Source organism: Fundulus heteroclitus, chromosome 13 (genome assembly GCF_011125445.2).
Source record: "Fundulus heteroclitus isolate FHET01 chromosome 13, MU-UCD_Fhet_4.1, whole genome shotgun sequence".
NCBI classification, from domain to species: domain Eukaryota; kingdom Metazoa; phylum Chordata; class Actinopteri; order Cyprinodontiformes; family Fundulidae; genus Fundulus; species Fundulus heteroclitus.
The window spans coordinates 22,568,818-22,591,900 of NC_046373.1; the positions used below are offsets into that span (position 1 = coordinate 22,568,818).

General features: G+C 40.8%; 2 protein-coding genes across 2 annotated transcripts; both read left to right on the plus strand.

Moving 5' to 3' along the window:
• Window positions 1-724: 724 nt before the first annotated feature.
• On the plus strand, window positions 725-14,730 carry bop1 (BOP1 ribosomal biogenesis factor). Its single transcript, XM_036145412.1, has 16 exons — window positions 725-878; window positions 3,566-3,778; window positions 3,874-3,969; window positions 6,250-6,404; window positions 6,491-6,608; window positions 7,471-7,572; window positions 7,651-7,863; window positions 7,943-8,104; window positions 8,183-8,263; window positions 8,357-8,426; window positions 10,589-10,721; window positions 10,838-11,024; window positions 11,104-11,395; window positions 11,491-11,575; window positions 14,271-14,378; window positions 14,457-14,730. The coding sequence occupies exons 1-16, from the start codon at window positions 765-767 to the stop codon at window positions 14,608-14,610; spliced, it is 2,283 nt and encodes a 760-aa protein (XP_036001305.1). The 5' UTR covers window positions 725-764; the 3' UTR covers window positions 14,611-14,730.
• Window positions 14,731-16,628: 1,898 nt separating this feature from the next.
• Window positions 16,629-19,855, plus strand: wdyhv1 (WDYHV motif containing 1). Its single transcript, XM_036145433.1, has 6 exons — window positions 16,629-16,730; window positions 17,114-17,213; window positions 18,955-19,005; window positions 19,088-19,236; window positions 19,308-19,432; window positions 19,528-19,855. The coding sequence occupies exons 1-6, from the start codon at window positions 16,669-16,671 to the stop codon at window positions 19,662-19,664; spliced, it is 624 nt and encodes a 207-aa protein (XP_036001326.1). The 5' UTR covers window positions 16,629-16,668; the 3' UTR covers window positions 19,665-19,855.
• The last annotated feature ends 3,228 nt before the right edge of the window (window positions 19,856-23,083 follow it).

A 23,083-nucleotide genomic window follows, 5' to 3' on the forward strand; every position in this document is an offset into this window, starting at 1 on the left:
TCTTTAATAACTTCTTGACCAAATGAGTTACATCAACATTTAATTTCCCTCAGGGATAAATAAAGCATTTTTGAATCGAACTGAATTAAATTGAATGAATTAAAACTTTTGTATTAAAAGTGTCATTGTTTAGGCAAGGCAAGGCAAATTTATTTGTATAGCACATTTCAGTACAAAGACAAAGCAAAGTGCTTTATGTGATTAAAACATAGGAAAATAAAACAGAATAAAAGCAAGTTGGAACTCGAATCTAAAAGCAAATATTAAAAACAGTTGGACTAAAAAAGTTGAACTAAAGATGTTTCAGTCATGCCATGCTTATGGGCCCGTGCTTTTCAGCGTGAAATCAAACTTTCCCCCCTGGGGAAAAGTTTGGCCCTGGAAACTTTGCCTTTAACCCATTATACGCACTTCTCTGCTTCCAGACCCTTTTTTTTACCCAATGACACTTAATGACAACAGTCATAAACATTCATAAAGACTCCTTCATGTTCATTACAGTGTAATATCAGTCTTATGCACAACCCTTCTAATAAAACGTTACTAATTTATTCTTTGCTGCTGATACTCTTGATTCTCCCCACTATTCTACTCTATTCTATTCTATTCTATTCTATTCTATTCTATTCTATTCTATTCTATTCTATTCTATTCTGAGCGTTTCAGCTGAGTTCATGCATCCGACCCGAGGGGGCGCCAGCGTGAGCACGTTCCTCGAGTCATGACCTGTAACCTTTGAACCCGCGGCGCTCCCACGTGGTTCCATGGAGGCGAGCAGAAGAAACGTGCAGAGTGCTGGACAGAGAGTCGGGATGAAGAAAACAGAGAAAACAGACAAAAAGAGGAGTAAACCGGACGAGGAGGAGGAGGAAGATCAGGTGAGACTCCCTCTGAGAGCCAGCAGGAGGAAGAGGAGGAGGACGACATGGCGAACCGGTGGCTAGCTGTTAGCATGTTAGCACAGAGAAGGCAAAAACAGTGCTGGGGGGTTAGAGATGGAGGAAAATGGGAAAGGTTTTTTTTTTCTGTTGTTTTTATCAACATGAAGCCTAACTGAGCTGCAGACCAGAATGAGTCCATTAAGTTTATGAAGTTTATTAGTTATAATAAACTTAGAATTAGTTATAATTCTGCTCTCCTTGAGAAAATCCAACTCTAAATGGGTTAGAAGAACTAACTAAACTAAGAAATGACAGCCCAGCTTAAATATTCTCCATCACCACTAAAGACCGATTAATTTCAGTCATTTAAATTTCCACACATCACAATTCGTCCACATTTGTGCAGCTTTTGGACCACTTACTAATAACTTAAATATCAAGTAATAAAATATTACCCCTCCCCTCTTTAAATATAAAACAGTATCACCTGCAAGCAATATCAAAAACCTTATTCTGCATTATTAATTTGATCTGCCCAACATGCCAGTGTCTAAATTGACATTGCCATCTCACGGTATATGCAGTATTTGTCCATTTTGCATGCAATCAAGCAGAGCGTTGGCCATAATGTACCCAGCCAGCTCTCCCTGGCCTCCATGTTCACACCTGACTGGTGAGTTTAAGGAACCGAGGTAGTAAACCTCCCGGAGAGTCGCAGGAAAATTGTCATGATGTGATTGTGAGTTACTCCTGTCTTTAGTTTTAGATTCATTTAAATTTCATTTGAATAAGCGCTAAAGTGATTACATATTTTTACGCTCTCTTTGTGTATTTTTGAATGACAGTAAGAGTCGATCTCCCTCATTGACGTGAAAGACAGAGTGAAGAGAATACAGATTACTGTTATAAGTGACATCTGCATTGCAATATTCAACAATATTAAAGTTGCAGGGGTTACTTTTTTTATTTTTACATTGTGAAGGATTCATTAAGAATTTTATCAGGTAGCAAAAAAATGTCTCTGTAGTTTATGAAACTGCATAAAACACAAAGATTGCTATGTAAATTGGCCCAATTTATTGCAATTCAGATATGCTCCAACGTAATTGCCACATATGAAGTTTTCTTTCTCATTAATAAGAATTTTATTAATATATAACTTTTCAGGAAAGCCAAAAAATTAATACTTCAGTACTTTGAAATCAATGCATCTTACCAAAGTACAAATATATCTATATCAAACTTCTGCAGTTGTGTTGGGAATTCGGATACCTATCAGATATTTTTCACAGCGTCCGTGGTATGAACGCTCATGTCGCATTTTACCTGTCTTTCTCGTCGTTTTGCTGGATCTTTCCACACATCCACACACAGTAGCAGCAGCTAGCGCCCCATAAAAGACCATTAATAGCTGTGCTGCTTTCTTCTTACCTTAATTCGTCTTGCTATGATGTGTGCTGCTGTGTGGGATCTCCTTCTGCAGGTCGCTTTGCGCTCTTAAACCGTTAAGACAGCAGTACGATGCCGGTCGCATTTAATACTGGTATGATCGGCCACTTAAAAAAAAAAATCAGATTTCAGCAACAACAACAAAATTAGATTTGAGCTTCAAGCACGACGCTGAACACGCTGCTTCAAGTCCGGCAGAAAGTCTCTGATTCACCTGCATGTTGGGTCTAAAACATTCAGCAGGGAGAGCTCGTCCTATAGCAGAGCCATGATGGTGGTGTTGAAGGCAGAGCTCAGGTCTACAGACAGGATCCAGCAGAGTCCGGGTGCTGGAGGATGAAGAGGAGCTGCATGGTGACGGCGTCGTCTCCACACATGTTGGCTCTGACCCAGCAGAGGGTCTGCGATGGATTTCAGGTGGTCCAGCACAAGGCGCTGAAAGGACAGAGGGCAGGGCCACGGTTCCGTAGTCGGTTGTAGGTTGATTATTTTTCTTTAAAATAAATAGACCACGCTGAGATTGGTTTGGACGTATTCAGAGGACAAACAGCAGATGCGTTTGACCAAATAGGATAAACATGGAGCTGCCAGGGAGGAGGCAACGAGCACAGAGGAGGTTCATGGATGGTTTCTCTCTGTCTCGCTCTGTAGCAGCCTGAATGGACCAGGGCAGTTTATGAAAGTTGTTTCTATTTAAATGTCTTCTTAGGGTGCATTCACACAGAACATGAACGAGGCGACCTGAGCGAGAGTTTTACATGTTGTCCTCGTGTAGAGGCTCATTCAGGGGCGAAGCAATGCGAAGGACGCGTGTAGCGCAAGTGGAGCAAAGCGAGAGCGGAGCAAAACCTGCTAAAAATTAGTTGAAATTGCGTTCGGTGTGAACTCGCCATTATTACACCTACAACTTAATTTTTAAACACCTCTCTGATACTATAAATAGGTAACTTTAAAATGTCTTTCTTCATCTACAACTTTCACTCTCAAAAGTAGTTTTATTTTAATCATGGAAAAAAAACGGTTCATTGATCAGAAGAAAATTGGATTTCTGAGTTTCCAATCAGCTGGACACCAGTCAAGGTGAAAATCAGCTGAATTCAGTCGTTCAGCAGTTTCTTGCTCCACCCTTGGAGACTAACAGGTCTCTCTTCTAAATGAAAACTTGCATATCAGTGAGTCTGCCTGTACAAATAAAGTTTTAATGATAATATAAAAGATGTTTGTCTGTCCCTTAGCTCTTTGATTTGAACAACAAAGCCGTGGAGGAAGATGAAGATGATAAAGATTTATCTGACAGCGAGGACAGCGTCTACTCCGGACTGGAGGATTCTGGGAGTGACTCTGAAGACGACGACGATGACGAGGTAGTGGAGGAAGAAGAAGAAGAGGAGGAGGAAGAGAAGGACGGATCAAATGCAAATGAGGATGAAGAGGAGCATAGCGAGCAGGTATATCAAACTTCTGCATCAGTCTCAAAGCTGATGTGCAGGTAGAGACTCACCTGTTTGGCTTGTAATCTCCTGTTTGCTACTTTTGTCTGCAGTCGACTGTAAAGAAGAGCAAAAAGAAGGAGGGAGCGGTGGTGGAAAAGGAAATGAAGAAAGACGATGAATACGACCATGACACTTCAGACGAGGAGGTGGGAGGAGTTAATTTAGTTTTAATCAGGCAGCCTAAACTTCCCTGCTGTCATAAAGTCCGCTCATATTCTGCCATATACTCCGAACGTTTTTGTGCGTCCTTGATATCGTGATGTTTTAAGGACATCGGAGCTGTCCGCAGTAAGGCTAATTTTCTTCTTACATTGAGCGTTATTTTATACTCTTAAAACCAGATTCAGAGGTCGTATTGATGCCTTAGTTTTAGGGCTGGGCAATAAATCAAGATTTATTAAAAAGAGAAATAAGGTAAGATGATATTGTTTATATCAAGATTGTTTATACTGTTTTGTATTCCAGTATGTTATAGTTCAGCCATTTCTCATATTTGTCTCCAGCTGTTTGTTAGAAAAATCCGCCTGTGAGACATTTATGATAAAGCTTTGTTTCACAAATGCCTTTTTTATAAATATTTTATGAAAAGCAAAACATATCGAGATAAATATCGTATATCGGCATTCAGGCTAAAAAATATCAAGATATTATTTTTGGTCCATATCAGCCGGCCGTACTGCATTTACCTCTTTACGGATTTCTTTTGTTTCTCTTAATGAATGAAATCATTTGAAAATTGCTCTTCATGTTTACTCAGATCAACTTTACCTGATATTAAAATTATTTTTGAGTTAAGTGTTGTAGAAAGAGAGCAGCACTATGAAACACTGCAGCTGTTTTACTTGGCTGTAAAGTAGTTTTTATGTTAAGAGAAATCTAAATGATGGATATATTTCTGTTAAACATGTGCATCATGTACAAACTGGGGCTGGTTCTTTATAGTATCATTTTATCGTTAGTAGCTACGTTTACATGGAAAAAGGTAATCGGAACAAAGGGACGATCGGAATAAAAATGCGTTGCATAAACAGGCCAATCTGAATTTAGTCGGATTAAGCTAAAGCAGGAATGAAATTGTATTCTGAATGAGAGGGATGGTCAATGCCGATTAATAATCCAATCAACGTGAGTATAAACACTTGTCAGGTTCAAGTTTTTCCAAATGTGGCAAACTGACCCGAGTGTGATTGTGCGCCTGACGTAAATGTGACGTATTTCTGCGTTGGCCAGTGGGGGAAAAATGTCGAGGCTAAAACTTTTGTGTCAAAAAAAGAGCTCAAAATTGTTGCTTAATCAGTAACATTTCCACCGTAATTATAACATCGTGCAAGTCTAGTCTGGACGCTCAGAAGACAAATGAACTCGTATAATACGGCTTTGTTTATAATTTTTGTTGTTTTGCAAAGAAGGAAGTACTTCTTCTGTGTTTTTGTTTTTTTTTCCTGGGGAATTTGACAACTATGTGTGTCAGAGTTTGTATTCTGAATAAAACCAGGTGCTTACACACGCACATTATGATCAGATCGATTGTGTGTCCATATAAACTGTTCAATCCGATTATTTAATCCGAATACATTTTAATCCGATTGTGAAATTTTGTGCCTGTAAGCATAGCTACTGTGAAAAATTTGGATTTATCTTGACAGCGATAACGTCCAACTAGTGGCATCTGAAAAACCCCAAAACTGCCAGTATTGTCAGGATTGTTATTTTTGCTACTTTGTCCACTGTTGGTTTATTGAGAACATCAGTAAATTAAAAAATAGAATTAAACGCATTTATTCTGGATGCAGTTTGGCAATAAAAATCACATTTGTCTAAATAACTACAGTCCTGATGAAACATATTTAAAATTTAGTTTCAGTATGTTAAATAAAAAAATAAAAAACGGTATTTGTACTTATTGGGCTGTAATTGACACGCAGCCACAGCCACATTGTTACCTAAAAAAGCCTGCATGAAGCTGTATAGTCTTTTATCATAACTTATTGTTATCACAACATACCTTTCTTACTTTCTTTTTTCTTTCTTTCTTTCATTCTTTCTTTCTTTCTTTCACTTTATTTTTAGTAAATTATCCAACATTAAACACAGGAAACAGTAAAAAAAAAATGTGTTGCTTTGAATGAAGAGTTTATCAGTTGGTTCACGGTATCCCACCTTATTAATAAGCCTTATAGCTTTTTTTTGCAACTTAACTAACTTAACAATAATTGTTTTATTTGCATTTCCCTATACTTCTAAACAATAAGACAAATAAGGCATGACCATACCCAACAATATATCGGAAGATTTAAAGTTCGTATCGCCCACCCCTAGTTCAGACCTTTAAGAAGCCAAAGCCTGCAGGGAAAAACAGGCTGCATTATGGATTCTTGTGTTTCTGCTGACCGCCTCCACATCATCTCTCTTGAATCGTCCTGCAGGACATCAGGAACACGGTGGGGAACATCCCCATGGAGTGGTACAAAGACTTCCCTCATGTTGGCTACGATTTAGACGGGAAGAAGATCTTCAAGCCCATCAGGAACAAGGACGAACTCGACGACTTCTTGGAGAAAATGGAGAACCCGGACTACTGGTGAGCCGGCAGGAAAAAAAAAACACACCAACCCGTTTATCGCTGTTTCAAACTCATGGTGTGAATAATTTCTGTTCTGCCTGCAGGAAAACGGTCCATGACAAGAAGACGGCGAGTGACATCGTGCTGTCGGATGAGCAGATAGAGCTGGTGAAGCGGCTGCAGAGAGGACAGTTTGGAGACGTTAACTTCAATGAGTACGAGGTATGCTGACGTCCTGCCGCTTCATGCTGCTACTCCGGTGGATCCAGCCTCTAAACCAGGGGTGTCAAACTCATTTTGGTTGAGGGGCCACATACAGCTTAATCTGATGTCAAGAGGGCCACACGAGTAAACTCATTGCTAGATTAAATAGAACTAATAAATGTGGACTTGTTGTTGATTTTTATATTAAATTAATTTCACTTTTACACAATATATTATGAATAACCTCAGCGTTTTATACAAAGTATGTGCAATTTCAACAATACTTTTACTCAGGTAAACATTTACTTAAGTGCATTGTGCATAAGAAGTGATCACAGTGATTGTACAATGCTGAAAAACATTTATTCACATTTTTTGGAACTTAAAAACACTGTCCTGCATGACAAAATACATCAAACAGATAAAAATTAAGAAATTATTTAAAATCAATTTTCCACATCTGAAGCTCAGCGCTACCATCTGCTGGTTAAAACACAGCAATTAAACGAAGTACATGGTTTTTTTCAATAATTGTTTTATCATTCTCTTCCTTTTATCTCCTCTTTCTTTATAATTTGATATATTCCCCGCATGAATCATAATAAAACTATTCACATTCATAAATCAAGCGGAGCACTATGGCAAAAGCCGTACTGCTCCACTTATGAAAGTCAAATCTGTTGAGCTCTTTTTGGCATTAAGACAACAATTCTTATTGCCACATTGCCAGACAGGACACTGGAAATAAAATTTTTTGTTTATTTATTTATTTATTTTTTGAATAATGATAATGCATTTAGCCACCAGGCCGGACTAAATTGTTCGGCGGGCCGTATGTTTGACACCCCTGCTCTAAACGTTAGCTTTGCCTCTTTCTCAGCCCACAGTGGAGTTCTTCAGCAAAGACGTGATGATCCATCCCGTCACAAACAGACCCGCTGACAAGCGCAGCTTCATCCCTTCGCTGATCGAAAAGGAGAAGGTAAGCGACCTGGAACCAAGCCACGCCGGCTTCATTGGGCTTATGCCTCGCTAACGGGTTGAATCCGCCTACCTGCAGGTCTCGAAGCTGGTACACGCCATCAAAATGGGTTGGATCAAACCTCGGCGGGTGGAGGACGACAGCAGGGGGCGCTTCTACGACCTGTGGGCCAGTGAGAGCTCTTCGTCTCTGGCCAAACACAAGATGCACCTCCCCGCTCCCAAAATCCCTCTGCCGGGTCACGAGGAGTCCTACAACCCCCCGCCAGAGTACATGTTCACAGACGAGGAGGTTTGTGAGCCGCCTCCGCCTCTCCTTCCTCCTCTCTTGTCCGCCTGCTCACTTCCTCCTCCCGTCTTCCCCTTCGCAGAGAGCTCTCTGGGAGCAGCAGGATCCGTCGGACAGGCGGCTGCCCTTCGTTCCCAGGAAGTATCCCGGTCTCCGTCAGGTTCCAGCGTTCTCTCGGTTCATCCATGAGAGGTTCGAGCGCTGCCTCGACCTCTACCTGTGTCCCCGACAGAGGAAGATGAGGGTGACTAGCAGCTCGCCGCGCCTCATTCCAGCCGGTGGAGCCGATCGGCGACGTTAATGATTTCCTGTCTGCCTGCAGGTGAACGTCAACCCAGAGGATCTGATTCCCAAACTCCCAAAACCAAAGGACCTGCAGCCGTTCCCGACGACCCAGTCTCTGGTAAAATAAACACAAGCGTAAAGGATTCAGCAGAATTAGATGCATCCACGATGCTTTATGTTGATCTTTGCCCGCGTTCCCATGTGTGTCCAGGTGTATCGAGGTCACAGCGGTCTGGTTCGATCCATCAGCGTGTCTCCATCAGGACAGTGGCTTGTTTCAGGTAATAACTCCTTCCGTCGGTTCATAACTCATCATTTTCCCTAATTAAATAAAAAGCTGGCAGTTTTTCTCAGTGTGTATTCAGTCTGGGGTCTAAGACACTTTAACCGTAGAAGAAAAATTACCAAATGAAACAAGTAAGCTCCTTTAAAAAAAGTCCCAAGTGTAAAAATGTTAAAGGCACTTTGCTGCTGTGGGTTCTCAGCCATCCAGGTCAATGTTAGAAAAAATAAAAAACAACTAAATCAAATGTGAACGGTCTCCCTGGCATCGCACAGGAGAACCGACTCTTCAGGTCAGGATTCAGCTGTCTGCCTGCATCTCAAGGACAAGAGACGCACATTTGAGGACGACGGCGTTCTGGACAGAGAGGACAAATGTTTTAGAGAGGAGTAAAGGAAGCCATTCCAATCAGACAGGAAACCATCCGTTAATCTTCTGTCATGTGACCAGGGTAGCGGATCTAAAGGCCAAAACACAGCAGATGGGTCACGCTTTGGTCAAATTTCTTCTAAACACACAGGCTCTGTGTGAATACCCTTATAGAGTCAGAACTCTTTAGCCAAAATTAAAGTGTGTCAGCGGTCACCGTGATAAATGCTGTCCAGATACTGCAGTCAGGATGGAAGGAGGCAGGAAAAGGAGCCTGTATGCTTCCTCTGGCAGCTAGTTTTGCCTAGGAACCCCAAGACAGCCCTTACCGCCGTTAAGGAGCCTTAATGAATCCCACAATCCTTTGCGTGACATGACGTGTCATTACAGCCCCCTCACAGAAATCTAGGAAAATGTCCGGAGAGAAGAGAGCGAGCACTTCGTAGTTAATTTTCAGAAGGCTGTAGGCGTAAATTTGACTCGTTTCCGTCACATAATAACGTCAGAGAATTAAAGGCTGTCCGAAATCAGCACAGCAGTCTGAAGCTCCTTTTCTCCCCATGATAAAGTTCTTACTCTAGAAATAGCTTCTTAAGCTAGAAGCTATTATTAAGGGTGTTCAGATGGAGCCACAGGCTCCGACTAGAGGTTCCTTTTACCGACCACCAGACTTATAATATAGAGTACTAATCAGCTTAGTTGATTGATAAAGATGCTTCCAAAAAAAAGTAAAAAACAAAGCAACTGGACTTGTTTTCAGTAGTTGAAGACGTTTCTCTTCCTCTCCAGGAAGCTTTCTCAATTCAAAAACTCTGGACATTAAGCCAGCAGATTGGACCGACAGGCTTAATGGCTTTAACGACCGCCCATTACTAAGGGGTGGACCTGTTTCGATTGAATTTGCATGTTGTCTAAGCCATTACAAGGCCTTTGTTGGGCAATGGTATAAAGCTTGTTACTCAACATTACTCCAGACTTTTTGAATTGAGAAAGCTTCCGGGAGAGGAAGCGAAACGTCTTCAACTACGGAAAACAAGTCCAGTTGCTTTGTTTTTTACATTTTTTTTTTTTTTTTTGGAATGACCATGACCTGGATGACTGAGAATCTTCACCAGCATATTGATAAAGATGTTTATATATTTCGGTTTGATATTTATACCCACGATCCTAAGGGACAAAGACTATTCAATATTATTGAAAATCCCTGTTGTTGTTTTTTTAATTATAATTCAGCAGAAGGAAGTTGAGAGCTGTCCATTTCCCAATTTAGAGATTTAACATTGGTTTGATCATGGGGTTCAAGTAATCTGCAAATAATTGTATCCCAGACGCAGCATTTATAAGAAAGCACTGAATTTTTGTCAGAGTCGGCTTAAGGAAAGCAAGTAAAAGCAGAATGTAAGAGAGCTGAGTAATGAGCCCTGAGGTCTACTGCTGGTTAGCAGTGCTGGGGAAAAATCAGCATAAGTTGTCACAACGAATAATTAGACATCTGTTCTTACTTATAAGAAACTAAATATTCTAACATTAATTACTGAAGCTGTAATAATGTTATCTATTGCATGTATTTGTTGTTTGGATTTAGTTGCGTAATCTTCGGAGTATAGACCATTCTGCTCCTTTTTATAAAGAAATAAAGCAGGCCAGTCATACTATATGAGCAGTAGTCTTAATAATTCAGTTAATTTTCTGTTTTTATCACCAGTTTGCAACCTTAAACATGTCAACACACATTAGAAGACAGAAAGATGTCATTTATATGCAGATATTGTATGTTTATTGTACCTACAGGAAGTGACGACGGTTCAGTCAGACTCTGGGAGGTGTGCTCGTCCCGCTGCATGAAGACGGTCCAGGTGGGCGGGGCCGTGAAGAGCGTCGCGTGGAACCCGAACCCTTCGCTCTGTCTGGTGGCTGTAGCTGTGTACGGATCTTTTGTCCTCTCGTTTCTCCCCTGTTGCTTATTGAGCATAAAGGCTCATCTCCTGTCCACCTCACCGGTCTTCAGTCTTATGACTTGTTCTCATTGTTGGCTTTTAGGGACTCTGTGGTGTTGATCCTGTCTCCAGCTCTGGCTGATAAACAGGTCGTCTCTTCGTCAGAGAGGGTTCTCACTGCGAAGGAGGAGGAGGAGGGCCCCTCTGAAGGCTCCCAGCCTGTTGTTTGGTCAGAAACCGAAGGGGAGGAGCTAAATCAGGGCATCCGTCTCAAAATCCAACATCCCAAAGTGAGATATCCCCCAGAATAGTTCGTAAAGCACAATGTATAGGTGACGGGAATTAACCGAGAAGTATCCGTCTCCTCAGCCTGTCCACCAGGTGACGTGGCACAGTAAAGGAGACTACCTGGCCTCTGTGATGCCGGAGCATTCCAGCCACCTGCAGGTGTTCATCCACCAGCTGAGCCGCCGACGGAGCCAGAATCCCTTCAGGAGGAACAAAGGCCTGGTGCAGGCAGTGGCCTTTCACCCCATTAGGCCCTACTTCTTTGTGGCCACGCAGCGTTCGGTCAGGATCTACAACCTGGTCAAGCAGGAAATGACCAAAAAGCTCCAAGCCAACTCCAAGTGGATCTCCAGTATAGCCGTGCACTCCGGAGGTAAGCGGACGGACGGGAACGGCAGATCTCCACGGATTCACGTTAAGTAAAGCCTTTGATGAATCGCTGCCGGTGCCTCACCGTTCTGTCTGCAGGGGATCATGTGATCTGTGGGAGCTACGACTGCAAGCTGAGCTGGTTCGACCTCGACCTTTCAACAAAACCTTACAAGATGCTACGGTACGTTATTCCCCGTACTTCTATTTCCTGTCAGTAACGATTTGTTAAATTATTGATGAACAGATTAATCTCAATAATTTAGGTCTCCCTTACAAAACAGATTTTGTGTCCAAAGACTCGGTTTGTATTTATAGAAATGTAAGATAAGATAAGATAGGCTTTATTGATCTCACAGTGGAGAAATTCACATGTCACATCGGCTCAGTAATCAGAAGAAGAAGGTGCCAAGTAGGACAAGGTGCATCAGGTATATACAGTGTGTCCTAGTTTATACAATGGATCAAAAAGATGTAAAGAAGATAATAAAAATACAAAATAGAAATAAGGCAGATGTCTTATGTACATTCATGGTATTAATAGAAACGTAATCAAAGTTGATTACATTTGACAGTGTGATAAGACTGTAAAAGATTGTTCCTACAGACATGTTGGACTGCTGAAAGCTATGTTCATGTACTGTACCAGGACCCAACTCTGCTTGTTCTGGGTTGCTTTTGCTTTAATTACTGCATCAATGCAGCATCGCATGGAGGACATCAACCTCTGGTTCTTTTGGGGTATTCGCGAAACCCAAGACTCTTCAGGTCGTCTGCATTGTTGGGTCTGGTTTCTGGGTTTCTCTCACGTTCCCCTAATCCCCTTGACAATACCTTGTAGATTTCTCAATAGGGTTGAGGTCAGGAGAGTTTGCTGGCCATTCAAGCACAGAACAAGCTTTTGGTACCGGTGGAAGCAAGTGAAATCCTGCTGGAGGATGAAAACAACATCTTCATGAGGCTTGGCAGCAGAATGAAGCATGAGGCGCTCAGTAATGTCCTGGTAGATGGCGGCATTGACCGAGGACTTCAGAAAACCCAGTGGACCAACACCAGCGCTTGACACGGCTCCCCAAACCATCACAGAGGGTAGAAACATCACACCGGACCTCAAGCAACATAGATTCTGTGCCTCTCTGGACTCTGGGACCTTGATTTCCAAATGAAATGCAGGATTTTCTTTCATCTGAAAAGAGCAAAAGTCCAATTAAGATAAGATAAGATGGGCTTTATTGATCTCACATTGGAGAAATTCACATGTCACATCGGCTCAGTAATCAGAAGAAGAAGATGCCAGAAAAAGGACAAGGTGCATCAGGTATATACAGTGTGTCCTCGTTTATACGGTGGATCCAAAAGAAGTAGATAAGAAAATACAAAATAGAAATGAGGCAGAGGATGTCTTATGTACGTTCACGGTTCTTCCTCTCCAAATCTAGGTCAGAGGTTTCTGACGCTGTCTCTGGTTAAGGAGTCTGACACATTTATGCCTTTTCCTGCTCTACGTCTGTGTGTGATGCTTCTTGAAACTTCAGTCCATCCCTTGTGAAACTCCCCCAAACTTTGGAATGGGCTTTACTTAACAATCCTCTCAGTCCCTGGTGATTGTGCTCCTCTTCTTCTGCACTTTTATCTTCCACTAAACTTTCCAATGGTATGCGTGGATACAGCGCTGAACAGGCAGCTTCTTTAGTAAAACCCTTTTGTGGCTTACCCTCTGTGTGAAGGGTGTTTAGTCTGCATGGCTCCCCCCATCGTCATTTAGGCCATATTAAAATATTCCCGTATTTAAAATCTGTTTTTATTTTAATTGGTATCATAAAATCTAAAACCTGAGAAACAGATGGTTGAGTTTTTACTTTAACTATTACCTGTAATCAATTAAAATGGTATATATATGTATAGTGGTAAAATCATTTATATATGATATAAAATTGGAAGCTTGACTGTTTGGTTTTTTTTATTTTATTTTATTTTTTTTATTTGTTTATTTGTCAGGGACAATGCAGCGCACATTATTACATTCATAATTGTAATAGGCAGAGCCATAACAAAATGTGTAGATGTGTTGCATGAAAGGTTTCTAGCCTATAGGCTAATTTGCAACCTCAGTCCCCTGTCAGGGGACTACATTTTATAAAATACATTTTCCTAAAACGTAGCTCACATTGCACAATCATATATAAAATACATTATAAAAGACAACCATTAACATTTTACACAATCCTAACAACATTACACAAAACAACACCTCACATCCAACATAATCATAATGACTCAATGTTCACATATTTGATTTTCTTTCAGCCAATGTTTCACCTTTCTATTAAATGTTTTCAGGTCAGTTTCTATTTTTATTTCCGTTTTTAACTCATTCCAAAGACGGATCCCTATCACTGAGAAACTTGACTGTCCAAAAGTGGTTTTGCGCCCCTCTGCTATACAGTTGCCACCCGCTGCTCTCCTAGTATTAACTCTCTGTGTATTTATTTTTGTCACAAAAGGACAGAGTACGGCTGGAGCTATATTGTTTGTGCATTTAAAAATCATCTTAAGAAAAGAAAACTTAATAAAACTATCAAAATCTAAAAGCTTATATTTCTGTACAATCAAACAGTAATGCCACCTAGTTGGTTTCTGATCCATAATTTTAGTGATAAAATAGGTTTAACTGTTGTCTGGGAGGCTTGGCCCCATACAGTAACACAATAAGATAAATGAGAAAGTATCATGGCATGCAAGAACAGCAAAGCTGCTTTAACAGGTATATGCTGCCTTATCATGTTGAATTGCTAGACTAAACATTTTTCAGTGAAATTCTGTTTTTAAAATGGTTGGATCTTTTATATTGATTGATTTGATTACTTCCTGTCCACCAGACACCATAAGAAGGCGGTGAGGAGTGTGGCCTATCACAGAGGTTACCCACTGTTTGCCTCCGCATCCGACGACGGATCAGTGATCGTCTGTCACGGCACCGTTTACAAGTAATGACCGCACTCATTTCACGTCACCACGCGTGTTTTTACGAAGGACGGCGTTACAAGTCTGCTTCTCCCTTCCAGCGACCTCCTGCAGAATCCGCTGATCGTTCCAGTCAAAGTTCTCAGAGGTCACGCCATCACTCATGACCTCGGCGTCCTGGACGTGACCTTTCACCCCACGCAGCCCTGGGTGTTCTCGTCCGGCGCCGACGCCACCATCAGACTCTTCACCTGAGAAGCCGCTCAACTCTCTGACACCCTCTGTGTGTGTGTGTGTTACACAGGATAACACAGGATGTTATTTCCTTTAGTTTTTATCTGTTTGTACTCAATAAAATGCAACATTCTTACTGTCCTTGTTCTGTTGCGTATTATTCTGCAGGAAGAGAAAAAAAAATTAACTGTTTTTAACCGCCAGTCCCATCTGCAGTGCTGTTCACTTAAGTGACTGATAACTTGGGAATTTTGCACCATTTTTGTTCAAATTAGCTGTTCAATTCTGGATCTTTAAGAAAATTATTTTATTTTCATTGAATAATAGCTGTAAACAGAATGGTACCATATCTTTTTGGGATATTAAAGAGATAATTAGAGAAAGAATTAGTAGTTCATTCTTAATTCTCTTTAGGGGAGTGGTGACCTAGTGGTTAGAGCACAGAGCTTCGGTCCTAGAGGTTCTGAGTTCAATTCCCACACGCTGCCATTCTGGGTCCCTGAGCAAGACCCTTAACCCCCAATTGCTCCCTGGGCGCCGCACATGGCAGCCCACTGCTCCCCAAGGGGGGATGGGTTAAGATGCAGAAGTGAATTTCTCCATTGTGAGATCAACAAATTTCAATATATATTTATATAACATATTTAAAAAGTACCTAATCTAAACAGCAGGTCAGAATTTAAACAGATTTAGAAAGCTTTAGCAGTCTGGTGGTTCTGGTTTTATGTTGTATATGTCGACTAAAGGCAACTTTAAAAAATATATGATAACCTGAGAAGTCTGACAATGTGGAGAACCCTCTATATAATATACACTCACTGCTACTGATTTTAGCTACTAATCATAAACAGTCACACAGCAACAACTTGATGCATTTAGGCATTTAGACATGGTGAAGACAACTTCCACTTCAGCTTCAGAATGGAGAAGAGCGGGGATTTAAGGGATGTTGAATCTGTGATTGATGTTGGAAAAACATGGGATCTTCAGAGTATTTAAAGAAATTGCTGATTAACTGGGATTTTCACGCTTAACCATCTCAGGTTGACAGAGAATCCCCCAGAGAGGGGAAAACACCCACTGAGCGACGGGTAGATTTGAAGATGTCTTGTAGATGTTCAGGAGGATGGGCAGACTGGTTTGAAAGTAACTTGCTACAACAGATTTATATGCCCTATATCTCTGAACATTAATGAACAATCAGATGGGCTACTGGCTAGATGACAACAATGTAGGCCATTCCTGTTGGCTAGCAGTGAGGGACCAAGGCTACCAATCATACCAAACTAGAAAACAGCAAACGGGTTTAAGTTGGAGGCAACCAGACTTTTTCTCAGTTCTTTCCAAAATAAGTTTCGACAACTATCCAGGAGTCTTTGTCAATTCTTGTGGCTTGCAATTGAGAAACCTGCAGTCGGAGCGCTGCTGTTTTTAAAGGACAGCAAAAACAGCAGCGCTCCAACTGCAGGTTGCTCAAGAGCGAGCCACCAGAATTGACAAAGACTCCTGGATAGTTGTCGAAATGTTTTCAGAAAGAACTGAGCAAAAGTCCGACTGCCTCAGATTTAAGCCTGTGTGCTGTTGTGATGACCCGAATAACTGAGAATTTGTACAGGCAAACTGGAAAACTTTTCTTCCTCTGTCTTGGTTTCTACTCCAGCATTCAGATGGAAGAGTCAGAATTTGGCGTAAACAAAATAAAAGCAGGAATGCAATCCTTTCTTGTATCGGGTGGTTCAGACTGACATTGGCGATATAAAGGCTAGAAGAGTATTTTCGTGTGATCACCTGAGCATTATTTAAATGCCACAGCCTACCTGACTGTTTCTTCTGACCAATGACTTCACTGCCCACATTCTAATGGCCATTTCCAACTTAGGTTATAATTCATAATGTTATATTAAAATACTCTTAAACTTCTACAGACAGAAGATCTACATCTAGAGTTGTACTTCCTTCCATGTTTTTTTTTTTTTATTGATGTCACTATGGTTGTTGTTAGAGACTTTTAAGTTCAAAGCTGTTTTTTTTCTTTTCCAGCGTGTTTCCGGCGGACCTTTTCTGGTGTGACACCAGATCATGACGGCAGTAGAGAGAATAACACCGAGCCGCGAAAATTGTGTTTACACCAGCTGTTACTGGTAAATACGATTAAAATCACAGCTAGAGCTTTAACAGCGTTCTCCTACATACTGATGCAGCTTATTGTGCCGTAGGATCCCATCCTGCGAGGTTTTGGTACATAAATATAAATTAGTACAGGAACGAATCCAAGTGGCAACTATAAATAAATAAAACTGGTATAATTCACTTTAGTAATGCAATGTTTTTTTTATTCCAGCCTAATGAATTGGTATTTTCTTTATAGTAGTGATTTAATTTCGCCACCTTGTACAGCTTTACTCTTTACTGTAAACCTAATTTGAAAAAGTGTTGGACTGCTGTCCTGTAGGAGTCATCGGTTGACTTTAGTTGCATTTTTTCCTGCTGTTTCTGAGCCTTGCCCTCTGTTCTTGTTTCGCAGTGAAGAAAATGTGTGGAAGCTGTGTGAGTTTGTTAAAGCTGAGAGGACTGCTCCACTGGAACAGCTCTTTGTGGTTTTTGTCTCCAATGACAAACGGATGGTGAGAAGCATGGGGACATTACGTCAATGAATATCTGGAACAGAAACCTCAGACCACTAATGATGATGACGGCTGTAGATTCCTATAAAGCCAGTTTGTCAGAGGCTTATTCACCAACATATCTTTTTTTTTGTCCACTTATTCAGTCTTGTAACAGCATGGACAATTACATTTATGTTGATTTCTCAAGATTATGTGAAGACCTTCTTTAGGTATATTTCAACCCATATTTCATAATTTGCTAGTTATAGCTGCCTCTCTACCAGCCATATCAGCAAGCTCTGGACATCTAGAGACTGAGGCTCCATCCGAATACCGTTCATAATAGCTCCTAGCTTCTGTTCCTTGACTTTTCACAGGGTCAGCAGTAAGAACTCTATCTTGGGCAGGAAAGGAGCTTCAGACTGCTGTGCCGATTTCGGACAGCCTTTAACTCTGACGTCAGTACGTGACGGAAACGGGTCAAATCCGGGCCTACAGCCTTCTGAAAATGAACTTACAAAGTGCTCGCTCTCTTCTCTTCAGCCTTTTTCGTTGATTTCCTTGAAGGGGTCTATGTTTAAATGTCATGTCATGCAAAGGATTGTGGGATTCCTTATAGCTCCTTAGTGCCGGTAAGAAACGTCTCAAGGTTCCTATGCGAAATTCTGTCCCGCGATTATTCTTTGGGTTTTACCACTAGTGAGACTTAGTTTTCATTTTTAATTGGTTTTATTGTTTCTTTTAAGTGTTTTCATGCATTATCTTTTTATTTATTTATTTTTAATTGATGCGTTTTAGCTTGTAGCAATGTACAGCACTTTGTTTCAGCTGTGGGCTGTTTTTAAGCTGTTTTTAGATTTAGATTTAGATTAGATTCAACTTTATTGTCATTACACAGGTACAGGTACAAGGCAACGAAATGCAGTTTAGGTCTAACCAGAAGTGCAATAGCAGGTGGATATTACTGTGAATAGAGTTTTACAGATATGTACAATAGCATAATATACAGATGATTATTATTATTTATAAATAATGATAGTATGGTATGGTGGAAATTAGCAGCAGGAGGAAGCGTACAGGCTCCTTTTCCTGCCTCCTTCCTTACTTACTGACTGCACTATTCGGACAGCACTTATCATGGCGACCACTTACGCACTTCCACTTTGGCTAAAGAGTCCTTGCTCAATAAGGGTATTCGGATGGAACCTAAACCTCTTGCCCATTGTTTGCAAAAATACCTCCACCTCTATCACATTCTTATTGTAGTTCAGATCTGGACTTTGACTGTGCCATTGTATCTTCAGCTGAATGTTTGGGATGGTCGTCCAGGTGAAAGGTGAAGCTCCACCCCAGGCTCAAATGTTTTTCAGCCTTTAACTGATTTTCTTCCTGAATTGGAAGAACATCCCCACAGCATGATGCTGCCACCACCATGTATCAGCGTGCAAATGTTGTGTTCAGAGTGATGTACTCTGTAGCTTTTCCACATCAAAAAGCATTTTTATGTGTATAATCTTCTATTTTAGTCTTAGTTCCACGTTTGCTCTGGTTCCCCTGCATAACTTGCAGCAAGCTGTGAGTTCTCTTAGGGCTTTTGTTCAATAGTTACCTTCCACTTACAACTCTAACATAAAGCTCAGATTTGTAGCGTACATGACTGATACAACTGCGTTGTCCACAGATTCTTACACCGAAGCTGTTTGCAGCTCAACCAGCTTTTTTTTTTCCATAGCTGATGATGTTCTCTGTTCTCCTTCAGATTCCTCTATGGAAACAGAAATCCGGACATGGCAACGAGCCTGTGCTCTGGGTCTGTGGCTTTCACGCATTTTCATCCTTGAATGTTTTGTTATGACTTTGTTAACGGTGCTGCTACATTTTTTTTTTTTCAGGACTACCATGTGATCCTGCTTCAGGTGCGTCCTCAGTCGGAGTCCCTGGTTTACGATCTGGACTCTGAACTGTCGTTTCCCTGCAGCCTGAGGCTTTACGGAGCCATGGCCTTCCGCTCGGACCGCCACATCAGACCGGAGTACCACAGGTAATGCTTCAGAGAGATGAAGGTAACGACTCTGAAGACATCAAGGTGATGGGTACTCGTGTCTGTGACAGGAAGCTGCGTGTAATTCCTGCCGAAAGCTTCATGTTGAAGTTTGCGTCTGATCGATCTCACATGAAGAACCCCGATGGAACCTGGAAGATGCCTCCTCCTCCATACCCGGCCTTACAGACTGCAGGTAGGATGACTTCCTTCTGCGTTAGAGCGTTCTGATGATTAATCCAACACAAACTATGGCTGATGTTGTCATGTTATGATGCGTCTCCTCCACAGAGTGTCAGATGAACCTGGACGATTTCATCAGTATGAACCCTGCTGTTGGCTGGGGTACCGTCTACAGTCTGGATCAGTTCCTGCACACATACACCGGAAATCCCTCCACAACATTAATTTGCTCGTCTTTATCCTGATCTTCAACAAAAGCTGTGGTTTTAGGATGTTGTTGCTGGTTTAGATGGTTAATGGTTAAGAGAGGGTTTTGTTGCAGTTTCCTCATCTGATCTTCTGCAGAGACCGTCCATTCAACAGTGTCACATCTTTGAGCTGTGGATCTTAAAGATTATACCTCATTTACTGGGCAATAAAAACATTTTTTTTGTCATGTTTGTACGTGTTTACATTAATGTTAGAACCCAAGGATAACACGATCCAACTGTTCACACTAGGGACAGATATTAATTCAATAACAATATATATTGATCAATAGATGTGTGGTGCGATAGAAAAAATTGTCAATAAAAAGTTTAATAGAAGAACAGTTTTCCTTTTGCATTCTGCCTTATCTTGTAGGTTAATACTACAGTCATTACAACCTCCCAATCATTCACAAACACAGATTTGGGAACGATCTGTCCCTTTAAAAGCGTTCAGAGAGCATGTGTTCAACCCTTTATTCAACAAACTGTTCACCAAAAGTTATTAAAAAAAGAAAAAAAACAACACATGCTCTCTGAACTCTTAGAAGGGGGCGGAACTTGGTGACGGAGCGTTACTGGGTCTGCGTTTTTGATTGGTTGGAAAGATGTAATGACTGTCGTATTAACCTACATGATAGGCTAGAATGCACAAGTAAGGAAAACTATTCTATTGAATTTTTTACTTACCCTTTTTTCCTATCGCGCCACACGTCTATCGATCGATATATATTGTTATTGAATTATCGTCCAGCCCTATGTATGAACAATAGGCAAACTAATCTACATTTTCAGACAAGAACAACTAAAGGGGTTTCCTGAAGGTTCTCAATCAAGACCTTTTGCCTGAGCAATGGTGAGCTGTTGAAGCAAAGAGTAAAGTGTTTGGCCGACACTGTTCTTACAGGATGATGCAGAGTGGGCACAGTTTGTGGCACTGTGACCTTTCAGCAAGAAGGTCCTGGGTTTGAAATCGGGCCTGGTCCCTTTCTGCCCGATGTTTGCATGTTTTCTTCCTGTTCTTGTTTGGGTTCTCTCAGAGTACTCCAGCTTTCTCCCACAGTCAAATAAAATAACTGTTAGGTTTATTGCTCTCTCTAAAATTGCCCTTAGGTGTGAGTGTGGATGGAACTCATACAAGGGCATAATAAATGCTTCTTCTCCTGTTAAAATGTTAACTATTTCTTGTATCTTTATGTGTTTTCTATCCATACCTTCACATATTATTTTAGGCTTTTTAAATTTCTGTGAGAAACATTATGTCAAGAGCATCCATTTTCAAAACAGGACCTGCTAGTATTATCTATGTTTACTACATTTTTTTAGGTTTCTCAGTGACAAATTTTTATGGCTCTACCAAACACCTCAATGATTTCCCTTCTTGGCTACGAGCATAAGCAAAGGGCTAGATGTCTAGAAACATTTATCCAGACAACCAATAATAATAATAATAGTATTTTCAAATTCTGTATTGACAGAGTTTTACCCCACTGACGTTCGAAAAAGTTATCTAGGTGACTTCTCTATGTGTCAGGATCATCAGGGGTTGGATGGTTTATTGGAGGTGCCTGGGAATCCTGCAGTCTGTTTGTGTTATTGAGCATTTTTAATGGCCTGAGATCTTTCTTTCTGTTTAGTATTTAAGTTAATACACACACACACACACACAAACAAAATTGTTGGTACCTCTCATTTAATGAAAGATAAAGCCACAATGGTCACAGAAATAATTTGAAACTGACAAAAGTAATAAACGAAAATTTTATAAAAAATGAATAAATGAATGTCAGACATTGCTTTTCAACTGTGCTTCAGCAGCATGATTTAAAAGAATAAGCTGTTGAAACAGGCCTGGACAAAAATGATGGTACCCTTAACTTATATTTTGTTGAAGCAATTATTGCAATCAAACGATTCCTGCACCTCTCAGCGGGTATTTTGGCCCACCCCTCATGAGAAAACTGCTTCAGTTGTCTCAGGTTTAATGGGTGCCTTTTCCAGACGGCATGTTTCAGCTCCTTCTGAAGATGCTCAATAGGATTTAGGTCAGGGCTCATAGAAGGCCACTTCAGTATAGTCCAATGTTTTCCTCTTAGCCATTCTTGGGTGGGTTTAGCGTTGTGTTTTGGGTCATTATCCTGCTGCAAGACCCATGACCTGCGACGAAGACCAAGCTTTCTGACACCAGACAGCACATTTCTCTCTAGACTCTCTTGATAGTCTTGGAAGTTCATTGAACCCTGCAGAGATTCAAGACATCTTGTGCCAGATGCAGCAAATAAGCCCCAGAACATAACAAAGCCATGTTCATGTCCATGTTCCACAGTAGGGACAGTGTTCTTTACTTGATATGGTTTATTCTTCCGTCTGTGAACATGGAGTTGGTGTGCCTCGGCAAAAAGTTCCAGTTTTATCTCGTCTCGTTTATCTGTCCATAGGACATTCTCCCAGAAGCTTTGTGGCTTGTCAACATGTAGTTTGGCAAATTCAACAATGGTGATCATCTCCCATTAAGTCCTCTTTGGCTAAAACAACGACGGATGGTATGATATAACACAGATTGAAGTTCACCTTTAATCTCTTTAGGAGTTTTTATCAGCTCTTTCGTTACCATTCATATTATCCATCTCTTTGATTTGTCATCAGTTTTCCTCCTGCAGCCACATCCAGGGAGTTTGGCTACAGCCCCGTGGATATTTCTGAATAATATGTGCAACTGTAGTCACAGGAACATCAAGCTGCTTGGAGATGGTCTTATAGCCTTTGCCTTTAACATGCTTGTCTATAACTTTCTTTCTATTCTCCCTAGACAATGCATTACTTTGCTTCCTCTGGTCCATGTTGAGAGTGGTACACACCATGTCACCAACCAGCACAGCGACTACCTGAAGCCCTATACATAGGCCCACTGACTAATTACAAGATGGTAGACCCCTGTGATGCTAATTAGTGCCTTGATTTAACATATTCCCCTGGTCACATTATTTTCAGTCTTTTCTATGGGTATTTCATTAACCATATATAGTCTCCCTCTGATTTCTGTTGAAGTTCACACTGCAGTCCGGTAGGTGGCAGTAAATGCACCTGAAGTTGGCTTGCCAACCGGCAGTAAAATTTTAAAAGAAGAATGTCTGTTTTATGAGTTTATTTTTAAAAATCATTCTGTTGAAGCATGGTCAAAAAGCAATGTCTGACTTTCATTTGTTCATTTTCATAGAATTTTTTATTTATTATTACTTTTGTCAGATTCAAGTTATTTATTTGACCGTTGTGGGTTTTCTTTCATTAAATGTGGAGTACCAACAATTTTGTCCACGTGTATATACTCTGGTATCTGTTGGATTTGGTTTCTGTTTGGTTAGCTTATATTCTTATTATTGTAGTAGTTCTGTTAAATGCCAACTATAATCAGTGAC